The 12711-nt window shown below is 50.9% G+C and overlaps 5 protein-coding genes across 5 annotated transcripts; 2 read left to right on the plus strand and 3 right to left on the minus strand.

Moving 5' to 3' along the window:
* Positions 1-725: 725 nt before the first annotated feature.
* On the plus strand, positions 726-2762 carry Z518_06049 (uncharacterized protein; the record flags this gene model as incomplete). Its single annotated transcript, XM_013416859.1, has 1 exon — positions 726-2762. The coding sequence occupies one exon, from the start codon at positions 726-728 to the stop codon at positions 2760-2762; it is 2037 nt and encodes a 678-aa protein (XP_013272313.1).
* A 1027-nt stretch (positions 2763-3789) lies between these two features.
* On the minus strand, positions 3790-5556 carry Z518_06050 (uncharacterized protein; the record flags this gene model as incomplete). The annotated part of the gene is made up of 4 exons (XM_013416860.1): positions 3790-3909; positions 4032-5003; positions 5056-5252; positions 5334-5556. 4 exons carry the CDS (start codon positions 5554-5556, stop codon positions 3790-3792), a joined length of 1512 nt encoding a protein of 503 aa, XP_013272314.1.
* A 781-nt stretch (positions 5557-6337) lies between these two features.
* Positions 6338-7378, plus strand: Z518_06051 (uncharacterized protein; the record flags this gene model as incomplete). Its single annotated transcript, XM_013416861.1, has 2 exons — positions 6338-7290; positions 7345-7378. The coding sequence occupies 2 exons, from the start codon at positions 6338-6340 to the stop codon at positions 7376-7378; spliced, it is 987 nt and encodes a 328-aa protein (XP_013272315.1).
* A 385-nt stretch (positions 7379-7763) lies between these two features.
* On the minus strand, positions 7764-10347 carry Z518_06052 (uncharacterized protein; the record flags this gene model as incomplete). Its single annotated transcript, XM_013416862.1, has 3 exons — positions 7764-9030; positions 9081-9363; positions 9480-10347. 3 exons carry the CDS (start codon positions 10345-10347, stop codon positions 7764-7766), a joined length of 2418 nt encoding a protein of 805 aa, XP_013272316.1.
* Positions 10348-10804: 457 nt separating this feature from the next.
* Z518_06053 (uncharacterized protein) lies at positions 10805-11384 on the minus strand (the record flags this gene model as incomplete). Its single annotated transcript, XM_013416863.1, has 3 exons — positions 10805-10889; positions 10962-11158; positions 11214-11384. The coding sequence occupies 3 exons, from the start codon at positions 11382-11384 to the stop codon at positions 10805-10807; spliced, it is 453 nt and encodes a 150-aa protein (XP_013272317.1).
* Positions 11385-12711: the final 1327 nt, after the last annotated feature.

Genomic DNA, 12711 nt, shown 5'->3' on the forward strand with positions numbered 1-12711 from the left:
AGATGAGGTACGGAGGAGGACACCCATAATCCACTAGGCAGACACGAGGAGAGAGGCGTGACAAGATTGGAGTCATGAATATGGAATAGATAAGAGAAAGGGATCTAAATCCTCCGGGCCGTCTTGGCAAGGCTGCGACGTTGATCCAACGCCCTTGTCCGCCTGGGCATTATATGGGCATCACACCTCCTATTCGGAAGGTCAACTGGAATATCATACCCTTCTCTTGATCGTTCTATGCATCCAGACACAGTGTACCCACGTGGCGATTCAAATCTTGACATCTATCCTTGACCAATATGCCTGTGTTGTCACTATCGCTTATTGTGCTTGGCCTCCCCCAATCTTTCCCTCTAACTCCTCCCGATAAGGAAAGTTTTCTGCTTTCCAATCTCCCACAGCATCGTGTGATAATGAAAGCTCAAATTACCATTTTCAAGACGGAGAGCTGATTTTTCGCTATCTTTTCCCATGGAGCACTCTCCACGCCCAACGACACGGGTGGGGATTTCTCTGGTGAACTTCTGCCGCTCTAAAAGGTAACGCGGTATCAGTCAGTATCACCCCGGCTTTCGGAGCTTGAGGGAAAGAATTGTGAACTATGTTCTCTCCCCCGAGGGAGGACACAATTTTGGGTAGAGTATATATTCCATCAACCTGCTTCGTGTCGATCACCAGGAGTGACTCGATTCCTCCCCCCTATGATACTCCTTTCCCTTGCAGCCATGAAGGCTTCTTCGGTAGCCCTTACGGGGCTGCTTGTAGCGGGACTCGCACTGACGTCGCCAATTCAGCTGGACTCCGAAGTAGTCCACTTCCGAGGCCCGTTTGAAGTCAATTCCGAATCCGTCCATAACATTCACGTGGAGTTCGACGAATCTTGGGAAGGAGAACTTCGCCTCGTGCATGGAGAATGCGACCTGGAAGACGCCCGACATAGTCACCACGAAATTGCTGTTACGGCTGTCCAGCGAGATTGTTTTCCTGACCGGTTTGTTTGGATAGTCCCAAGCGACGCCATCCCCCATGGCTGCATTCACGCATTTTCGGGATCTGCTCTGGTCGGTCGCTCAAATCCTATCACTGTCTCCAAGTCTCTTCGTAAACGACAAAGCATCGCAGATGTTGCCGACACGTCAGGCCCTTGGTTTGACGGAGTGGCCTTTATGCAGTCCAAAAACGTGACCGCGGCGTTCGTTGCTGAAGCCAAAAACCAAAAGATAGCCATCGTTGGTGGTGGCATGTCCGGCCTCATGACCAGTTTACTCCTTCAGTCCGTTGGGATCACCAACTGGCACATTATCGAATCGAGTCATCGTGTCGGCGGTCGCGTCCGAACGAGATACCTCAACCATACCCGTCCAGACCAGTACCAGTATCAGGAGATGGGCCCGATGAGATTTCCCGTGTCGATCAGATATCCGGACACGAATGAGACACTTGAAATCCAAGATCACAAAATGGTCTTCCAACTTGCAGACGTCCTAAACAAAATGAATAGCAACGATCATCCCGAACTGGCTGTCAATTTCATCCCCTGGATCCAATCCAGTCCGAACGTGCCCGCCAACTCGCGTGGTTATCGCCTACCGAATGGCCGGATCCCCAGTTCTGCACAAATAGAGGCCAACTCTTCCCTGTCCAATCCTGCTCCTGCTGCTCATGACCCCGAAGCAGCCGAAACAGCAGAAGAAGCCTTGGAAGAATTCGTGGATGTGGACGATGAGAAAATCCGCGAGGCCGCCACAAATGTTTACCAGGCCCATAAACAAGCCATTGAAGACGGCTTATTCTATTGGTCTGAAGCAAACTACATCCGATACTTCCTCGGCATGGATGCAAATACTACCGACTATGTAGCCGGCTCAGCCTACTCACCCATGTGGGGAGAGATCTACGACACGGTCTACTTCTCCGCCACGAGCTGGCGGACCATCGACAAGGGACTGAGCAGCCTCCCGCGCGCCTTTATGCCTCACATCGCGAACAAGACCACGTTGGGCCGTAAAGTCGAAGGCATGAGTTGGAACAACTCGACCGGGAAAATCGCAGTGAATTGGCGTGGTGATCCGTTAGCCATGGAACCCGAGAGTGAGGAATACGACTATGCCGTCGTCGCCGTGCCGTTCTCTAAAGTCCGACTCTGGCGCACACCTCCGTACTCGTCTCTCCTCACCCGCGCCATCAGCTCCATGAACTACCAACAGTCGTGCAAGGTTGCGTTACACTACGAAACTCGCTTCTGGGAACACATGGATCCGCCCATCATCGGCGGCTGCGGCAGCACCGACATCCCTGGCATCGGCTCTGTATGCTACCCTTCATATAACATCAATGCCAGTGGGCCCGGAGTGATCCTCGCGTCCTACTCATCCGGCACATCTGCCCGTTCTCTCGCCGCCCTCTCGGACAAGGATCACGTTGGCCTCGTCCAGCGAGCCATGGTCGAAGTTCACGGCGAGATTGCTGCTGAGCAGTTCACCGGTGTGTACGACAGACAATGCTGGGAAGTCGACGAACACCAGGCCGGAGCTTGGGCCTCGCCATTCCTAGGTCAGCAAGAATTATACCTACCCGCGTACTATAATACGGAGTTCAACACGATCTTTGTTGGTGAGCACACGAGTTATACGCACGCGTGGATCTTTTCGGCCCTGGATTCGGCAGTGCGTGGTACGACGCAGCTTCTGCTTGAGCTCGGACTAGTGGATGAGGCGAAGGGGATCGTGGATACTTGGATGGGTAGATGGATATCCATATGATGATGGATGATGCGGTCGATGGTTCGAACATAGAAAGAGCCGAGGCGGATTGATATTTCTTAGAATAATCCCAAATGGCCACATGGCGAGAAGAAGATAGGCAGTTGATGAAGAGTCAAAGTAAAAAATAATTTCACTTCTCGGCATTCATTGCGACTTACTTGCCTGGCGGTACCTTAAAAGACGTCGTAGCTCTCCACTCCCACCAAAGGTGGCCCACAATGTGTCTCACAGTTGGAGACCTCTCTAAATGACGTTGTCCAGAGAACGAAGGGCATCAACCATGCCATCATGTCTTGTCTGGTCCTGCTTCGAAAGGAGAGCAAAAATTTTGGTGGTCAGGCCCAAACCAAGTCCAAGCATGGGAGGCAGCGATAGGCCTCAACCCTGAGGTTGGTGCCATATATTCTCGTCCGTCATGACACGCCCTGAGACCGGACCTTCCCTACGTCAATTTCAGCATCGAAATGACTTTCGAGTTGCATTGCTTGGAACTTTGTTCATCATCCTGAGTGAGCTGGTGTGAGTGAATTTGGTGGGTACGCGTGGACAGTTTGTGTGGCCGCATCTTCTTTGCCCTTGCTCTTGATATAACATTGGTGGCTCAACTCTTCCAGCAGAGACGGCGAGGTACAGAAAGTCATTAACTGATGGACCTGGCAGGCCTTCAACTTTTTACATGGCTGCATTGGTCAATCTATGTCGGCGCTCGTTCCCAATGGCGGGACTGTCAAGCGGTGTTATCAGGGTTTAAAGAGTGGGCTCCAACCGCTAGAACGAGTTTCGAAGAATCGCTGACTTTATCCTATCCACTTCTGCTGTACCTCACGATGAAGTGGAGCAGGGAACTCCCGAGTCCAATGTTCGGTTCAACACACACAAGACTAACTGTTCCAATTTCAATGAATTCTCATCATATCGAATCCGTTCCTGCCCATCAGCAGGATCCTCGGCTTTGTCCATGGCGAACCCTTGACAAATCCAAAAAGTAAAACTCCCGAAAAAGCGCAGTGACCACGGTGCAAAATTAATCTTTCTTCCTGGGCCATGCTCGCACGTACATGCCTTCTTGGACCACCACGCCGTTCGACCACGTTTTCACTCCTGCCAAGGGATTGACGATAGAGAATTCAAAGTTTCGGAAAAGCTGCAGGAAACACGACGTCAGTGTCAGCAAGGAGGTGTCTTGAAATTAAAAAAGGGGATATGGAAAGGGGAAAAGGGGGCTGAGCGAAAGACGACATATATGAAAAAATTCGGGGTCCTCACTTCAAAAATGACCTTCCTCAATTCCATCCACGCAATATCTTTCCCTAGACAGCTCGTCCGGCCCGTGCCAAAGACCATTTCCTGCACTCGCTCTCGTGCTTTGAGTCTTTCGGTGTCCTTGTCAAACCACCTCTCCGGGCGAAACGTATCGGCATCGGGTCCAAAGATATCTTTTCGGCGCAGCATGGAGTAGATGGAGATCCCCACTTCAGTCCCGGCAGGTATATAGATGCCGTTATGAGTATATCCGTCGGGCGACGGTGAGAGACGTGTACTGATCCCGTTCAAGGGCATAAACATTCTCAAACCTTCCATGATGCAGGCACGCAGGTAGGGGAGGGCCTGGGCTTCGCTGTTTTGGATGACCGGGTACGAGATTTGGCCGCTCTGGAGAGCAGCGTCCATCTCTGCCATCAATTTCAGGTACGCGGTCGGATTACTGAGGAGGTGATAGAAGGTAATGCGGAGCGCGTGGGCCGTAGAGTCGGCGCCGGCCATGATCTGCAAAATCGCCTCGGATTCACATTCAAGCTCGGTCAAACCACGGCAAATGAAGGAGTTCAACATGTCAGAGGGCGTTTCGGTGGTGGATGGGGCCGTAAAACGTTCGCGGACTCCTTTGTTGACGGCCGTCACAATGGCACCCATGCCGACATCACTGGGCACCGTAACCATTTTCTGGATAGTCTGTACGATTTGGTGGATGGACCAATGGTGCATGGTGTGCTCGACGATTGGGTATAGCTTGGAAGACATGTGAAAATAGTGGAACAAATCTTCATTCGTCTTGAGGTAGCCCATAGCATTCCCAAAGGCGATCGTGGTCAGACTATCGAGGGTGAAGAATCCAGACAGCCTCGCGAAGTCGAGCGGCTTCTCTTGACTCACGTAGTCACGACGGATCAGATCGAGCAGGTCGACCACTCGGGCGTCGATATCAGATTCAAGAGTCGTTACTTCTTTACCTGAGTACTTGTCATTGTCAGAGGCGAAATATCAGGACCGGCTGCATGTTGGTGCATACCCCTGGTAAGACTTTTGCTCTCAAGGCGGCATGAGCGGCCTCGTCTCTGAGGGATAACAAATGGTCGCTCTGAGCGTCGACTCGAGTAGCCTCAAAATACCGACTCCGCGTGAAGCCCGACCTCGGAGCGGCCATGACTCGGAGGAAGACGGGGTCATTTGTTAAGATGCAGTTGGGAGCGATGCGCACAATCGAACCTGGAAGGGTACATTGGTTAACTTACCATTTGCGAGGGCTGAAGCGGATTCTATGGTGAGATGTGAGAACATGAAACGCACCATAGCGCTGCAGAGCCTCGTCGCCAGCGAGATAGATACGAGATCGACAAGTCTGATAGAAGATCCACAGACTCGAGATGGATGCTAATCCTGGACCCTTGATATGCCGCAGTCGACGGTAAGCGAGCCACCAGTGGGCGGCGGCCCAAATGACAAGACATGCAGAGATGGCCACGGCCCAGGTTCGAAAGGAAGCTTGGTTTAGTATCGAACTCAAAGCCATGTTAGGGAAGAGTAGGGTCCAATTTGGATGGACAGAGACGATGTTGTTAAGCAGTGGGGGTGGTTATGGGATGAGTTCATATTAAAAGCGAACAAGTGCCAGTGGAGGTCTTCAGATACCGACCCATTGTTCGTGAAGTGGACACCTCCGCTTTGGTATAGATGCATAGATAGTATTTCATGTGCGTAGAGGGTCGGTTCCAGGAATTCAATTATAAGTCATGTCGGGTTCTGACTTCCGCTCGTCTCGGGCCACATGTTCGTTATCAGAGGCTGAGATGAGCTTGACGGCAAGGGGTCAATAAGGCTAAGCATGCCCCCAGTTGGCCCGAGGAAGAGACCGTTGACAACACTTGCAGCCAATGCAGCCAAGCGGAGCCGGGCATGTCCCTAGGCTCATGCCTATCGATGTGTGCCAGTCAGAATGTCAGACGTGTCACCGGCAGGTCGATGTTGGTGGAACGTAGCAAGCTCCCCCAACGTCTTTGAGGAGATAGACTCGACGATTATGATACCGAATTGCCATTCTCATATCGACAACATCCTCCAACCTTTTGAATTTGACTACCGCGCCAGTTCTCGCATTCTACCTCCCCGTCTTGTTTTTCTCCATAAGGCTACGGGGAATAGTACCCGAGCCGTCCTCCACCCGGCTCGGCTGATCCACTGCACTATAACAGGACCCGACTACGGGGCTATTTTATTCTTTTCTTTCCCCCAAGCTTACCGAAAGCCAGTGTCGACTTCATGCAAGAAATCTAGACTCGGACTCAAATCGCGAAATGGCAGAGGCAGATCAGATCATTGAGGCTTCCGCTGCCGACGATAGCGACGTCGATTCAGCGCTTCCGGAAGACTATGGTTCCTCCACTCGCTCCGTCGCATCCAGCATCTATGACTATGAAAAGTCCCACGGCCGCACGTACCACTCTTTTCATTCGGGGAAATACATGTTGCCCAACGACGCAGAAGAACTGGACCGAGTCGACATTGCTTATCACGCAATCCGACTCTCAATAGGGAACAAACACTTTTATGCTCCCATCAAAAACCCCACATCCATCCTGGACGTCGGCACGGGTACTGGAGTCTGGGCCGTTGACGTCGCCGATGACTACCCTGCTGCCATTGTCGTGGGTACCGACTTAAGCCCTACACAACCTTCGATGGTCCCTCCCAACCTTCGCTTTGAGATTGCCGACGCCGATGAAGAATGGACCTTCCGCCCCGAGTCCTTTGACCTCATTCACACTCGGGCTATGAACGATTTGAGCTTGAGGGACTGGGCCGACTATTATCGGCAAGCCTTCCGAGCCCTGAAACCAGGTGGCTGGGCGGAAGCCCAGGAATGTTGCTGTCGACGGCAATCGGACGACGACACCATCCCCAAGGATGGACACATGCTGCTTTGGGAAGACGAATGGGAGAGGGCAATGAAGAAGATCGGCAAGACGGGCCACTGTAACCCGAATCTGGTCATGGAACAGATGGAGGATGCCGGCTTTGCCAACATTACCTGTAAGTATTTCAAGGCACCTCTCGGGCCCTGGCCCAAGAATCCTACCTTGAAAGAAGCCGGCCGATTTGCTCAGGTTATGATGATTGAGGGCCTATATGGTATGAGTGTCAAGCTCTTTACCGACGTCCTGGGCTGGGAGATGGACAAATACGAGGCTCTTCTAGCCAAAGCCCGCGAGGAGTTGAGAAGAAATGACATCCATTCCTATTTTATGATGTGAGTCTCGGCTCATCCACTGATGCCAGTCTGGTCGCTAATGGTTCCGTACAGATACGTGATATACGCCCAGAAGCCTGAAAAGTGAATTCACTTCATGTCTGTTCTCGGCTATAGTAGTATTGCATCTCCAGGGTATCCGGAGTTGGAGTCAGAAACGAAGTCGAGCCTTCATGTTTGAGTCGTTGCTGGGATCATCACTTGTTCAATTTCAGCTTTCCATTTAGATTTTCCGTCTTCTGTACCATGGCCGTCGCCTCGCCAGTTCTGCACCCTCTGCGGATATCCGGGTGACTCACGTAATGCTCACTCCAACGAGGTAATTTGGGATGCCCATAACTGTGGGGGCTGCGTCTCGAAGTAGAATTGACTCAACGCCTTGATGAGTAATGGGCTCAGAGACTGCAAATTGGGCGCAAGATGGTTTAGATGAGACATTGCGGGATTGGACAGATCTGGTGGTTGCTGCCGCCTCATAGTATACACCATGCCTGTCCCTCGGGATAGGCTGTACACATGACGACAGGGGACTGGTGGTCTGTACAAACAGATATCTGCTCATCGCGACCGTCGATGAGTATCGGATGCAGATAACGACATCGCAACTCATTATCAACTCTCTTCTGAACCGCAAGTAGAGCAGCAAATTCAGATCCAGGATAAACAAGAGGCCGTCGAAGAATGACCGCCAGGTCCGACGATTCATTAGAATCCCATTCGAAGGCGCCATTATCATCTCGAGGAACCATAAAGTAGTAACGTCCGTCGTAATTCAGGTAGACTCTTTTGTCATCAAAGATTGACTCAACCCTGCCACATAGATGGAATCCGGGGGAGATGAATCGCAGTCCTTCACCCGTAATGTAACCGGTGCGCGATCTTGTCATGGACGCATCAAAACCTCTGCCCAAAAAACTTGATGGAATCCACGGAAAGCCCGACTCTGGTGATCGAGGCAGACTGGCGAAGAGTAAGTCCAATGGGACCGAGTCAAGTAACAGGACCAGCTGCTTCAATCTCTGTGCGGCATGTAATTGGAAGAGGAATGAGCGTTGGGTTAGTGGTAGGTCAAGGAGGCCGGCTAAACAGATGGCTTCGTCGCCTAACCAGCTCGTAGTTCGCCAGCGTAAAGGATTTAATATAGCCTGCAAGCACGCAGCGTCGTTTTCTCTCGGCATTTTTGTAAATCGTTCCAGATCATACAACCAGATGACTCCCTGCCGCGCAACAGGGTCCGAGAACAAGATACGGAGCCCTACCTTGCGAGCTTCACCACGGATGGGAGTGGGTTGATCTGATGCATCGTCGCTACCAGATGAAACAAGCTGGCGACAGCTCGGCAAAGATGTCAGCCAAAGATCGGTGAGTTGACGACGGGTAAGTGCGCGATCCGCGAATTGGTAATAGAGTTGCTCAGCCAGGGCTGCCTCGTGGAAAGTCCACAATCGCTGGGCCCAGCGTGATGTCATTAGACGAACGTGTAATTCGAGGGGTGGAGAGACGGCGGTGGAAGCCTGAAGAAGTGAAGAATCCAACACCAGGACCTTATCAGCCTGCCTGTAAATCTTAGCCATTGCGACTATGGCCATTCTTCGGAAGCGGTTGCGTCTTGGGACACACAAGGTGTCAAGCCAGAATGGCACTGGTCTCTCCTCCAGGGTGTAAAGCTCGTTTACCAGACGCTGTAAGCGCACAAGTTGACACGCAGGAATGCTGTTTTCCCGCGGATTACCCAATCCGCTTGATTGATCAGTCAAGCAGTGTTGATAGATACGATGTAGCGTACTCACTCAGCCCAAACATGGGAGATGCAGACGTAGGGGATCGTGATTGTGAGGAGATTCGGAGACCCAGTCCGTAACCCTATGATTGTAGCGCCTTTATTAAGCAGTTGACTCCCAAGATACCTCCTATGTTGCGCAAATTTCTCGGCTGCCGTGACACATATCTGCACTGTTTTATCAACAGCACGCTGATGTACCGTAATGAGCGGTGTCTGATGCTTTCGTACAATGCCGGAAATGCGAGGCGACCAAGTCGACTCGGGAGCGACGAATCGACAGTTATCCCCACCTACTCACGAATTATACAGCATTAGTGCGGCGGTTTTCAATAAATTGAAAGAAACGATTGCATTTGAAATGGCGCCAGTATTATGTCAACAGCAGAGGCAGTAACATGAGACGTACCTGAAGCCAAACATTCTGAAGAGTGTTTCGGTCGGTATTTCTGCAGATCCAACGTGTCAAATTGGCAGCGAGAACTCTTTCCACACCCGTCATGATTCCAACCTAATGCGCGGGCATTCATAGAGCTCAAGTAATACATGACCGCCACCCCGACCTTTTGGTCGTGGAGCGCCTGGACTTGACTGGGGCACCACCCTGCCTGTATCATGCGAGACTGTATGAATGCGCTTGGGCCCATGTCAATTGCATACTTGGAATTTTTGGTCCTATACAAAGTAATGGTTATGGACCCGAGAAACTCACCGAGCGCCACTACCGAGAGATGCACCACGTTTCCGAGTGACGAAGCCTTTTCCCAATTTATGGAGTCGTCCGAGAAGAAATGTCGTCCATCTGCATCGATCTTGTAAGTAGCGCTAAGATGGGTGAATTCTGCCGCCACTTTGAGACGCTCGCAGATGGTCTCAAATCGTTTGGCCTTCTCCGCAGCATCCAGTGTTCGCGATTCCTCCTCTAGTTCGCGGACTAGTAGCGGAAATTTCTTGGTAGAAATGATGCTACTTGTTGACTCTGCACTCACTACAGACGGTTCCCGCTGCACAAAATCTTCAATCGTGAAACTCCGACCAACGATGGTTAGAAATTCGAAGAGCAAGCCGAAGAAGCACCATGACTGAAAGAAAATCAAGGCATCAAGCTGCCTTAGTCCGTCGAGTTTGCCTTGCACAATGTTTTCGGGGAGAACGCCCATGCGTTTAGGAAAGTCGACAAATCCTTTATGATCGTACTCGAAACCACCACTACCACATAGGCAGGGTACGACCAGTGGTGGATGGTAATTATCGGAGTGTAGAGCGATGTAATCCATTATTGTTTGTCGGTCCTTGCTAGCCCTTCAGTCTCGGGTAATAGGGCTGGCTCGCATCTGCTGGATGTGAGTTGGCGACAGCTTGACTGGTCGGTAACTAATTCGTTGACATTCGCCGTGAAATATTTGGGCATGCACGTGTGACCAAAAAGCTGAGTTCAAACCAGTTTTGGAAGGATGAGTACCACGTGATCGTGCTAGTCCTAATCTGGCGAGTACAACAATGGACAATGTTGTGGAGTGGTGTAATACGAATTCGTGCACGGAAGAGGAGCAATTTAGATTCTATTTCCTGCATATATCCTTCGGACTGCCGCATTTTTCACCAGTTGAGCTCCGTAGTTTCGCAAGCGTGTCCACAGGCACCAGCGCCATGTCAGGTGCTATTGTCGGCATACGGTTATCTTTGAGTGCTCGACAATTCAATCTCCTGCTCTTCCTCCACCTTCGCGACCGCTCAGGCTGGGATTGCAGCTTTGGTAGCGTTGCGCCATTGATGACAGGCTACGCAGGCCCAGACGAAGAGGATAATATGAAGGATGCTATGGTAAAAAGTTGGTAAGCCAGGTTTTGAGGAGACTGGTCTCCTAGCATCACGGGGAAAGAAAACATACCAGCAAACAATCTTGAGCGTCCCAGCTGCTACGGCATAGCTGTACCAAGCGTTAATCAGCAGCTGGATGACCGCTGAGGAAAAGAGACCAATCCAAATAATGAGGTCGAGGCCGACATGTGCTCCAGGATGGACGCCATGTTGGCGGCTGAAGCGAGTGGCCAGGTCGGCAATGTTCCATATGAATGACAAACCAAGCTGTGGGTTTGTTAATAGATAGCCAGGCAACATCGTAGAGAAGCGCAGCACATACGAATGCAAATGATTCCGGTGAGTACCAAACTTCAGAGTAATTGTCACGGCCAGAATCGACAGCCACCTTGATCTGAAGGCCAAAAGCGATGATTGTAACGAGCAGTGTGACGAAGCGCAACCACACCGGCCACGAGGCTCGGATTTGGCTTTGTTGGCGGAAGTTTGACATGGCTCTGGATCTGGTCGTTTCGATGTCCATGTGGCTTGACAGTGTACGCGTTTGTTATGCTTTACATTGTCGGAGCCATACTGTGCAAGGATGCGCATTAAGTATTCCCCCAAAGCTATCGAGATCGTCACTGGGCCCACAGGGCGCAGACAGATTTGTGGGACAGACCAAGATTCTTGACCGTTTCACAGGTGGTGCTCCTGGCTTCGGCCAAGTCGACGGGGTTCCTGCATTCCCGTGGGGGCGAGTGAACGCGTGGGCTATTCTTAGCCGTGAAACACCTGCAAGGCATTGTACACCCTTCACACGGAAACCTCAACGGGAAAACCGCTGTATGGACTCTAAGCTCTTAATCTGAGATTAGTGCTTGGAAAGGATGCGATAGTAAGTTGTTTCGTCAATGTCAGTGGAGCGATCTTTCAGCCTTGACACCTTAAGGATCGTGTGGGGCACGACAAGGGTTCCCCCATCCTTGCGAATGTGGCTATGTCAAGGATAATTATGATATCATACACCTTGCAAAAATGATCGAACTTATTGCTTTGGGAGGCTCGTTTGATCACCACCGTTTATTTTATTCCAGGAAAAATTCCCATTGATGAAAAGTGGACAACAACCGTCATCATGCAAAGAGAAATTGGCGTGGAGCAAAACAGATCTCATGCTTAGACGACAACCTTTCTTGACCAATGTAGCCTTGACAGTTGATTCCACTTCAGATCTGTGCTTCTTAGCCCATCGAGTATGTCCGTATTCTCCCTGCGACTTGATTCCAGCATAGGATTTGGTGCAAGAGCTATTTGCTGAGAGACTGAGATGTTCTTTGAGGAAGGTTCATGAATGAATGTGTCTCCTAGAAGTAAGTGGTTGTTGAACACTTGATGGAGGATTCCGGCTTCCTCAACCTGCCACTTACTGTATATTCCGGAACGAGTCAATCAATTCACACGGTTTGTTCCAAAGGACCTGCAGATCTGTTTCGCATATGGGATCTCCTGGCCACCTATTTGCAAATGCACAGCCTGCTATACTAGGGTATTCGTGTGTTCAGTGGCTCGACTTCTTGATTAGTCACCGCCGTTCGCACAGCGCCGAGGCCGGGACTGGACGAGGTTTGGTCCAAGCAATATATACTCTTTACATAGTGATGTTGACCAATAGGCTGAAGACATATTGATTCACAATTCCAATACAGATCTTCTCATAAGCCCATCTAGTACCTCCAGGATGTCGCCGCCATGTCAGGTGTGATTGGTCAATTCTACTGTACGAAAACAGATACTGATGGGGGGCCTTTGATGACGGAAACATTCTCCACTCCAGCGAA

Source organism: Rhinocladiella mackenziei, assembly GCF_000835555.1.
Source record: "Rhinocladiella mackenziei CBS 650.93 unplaced genomic scaffold supercont1.4, whole genome shotgun sequence".
Classification (NCBI taxonomy): Eukaryota; Fungi; Ascomycota; class Eurotiomycetes; order Chaetothyriales; family Herpotrichiellaceae; genus Rhinocladiella; species Rhinocladiella mackenziei.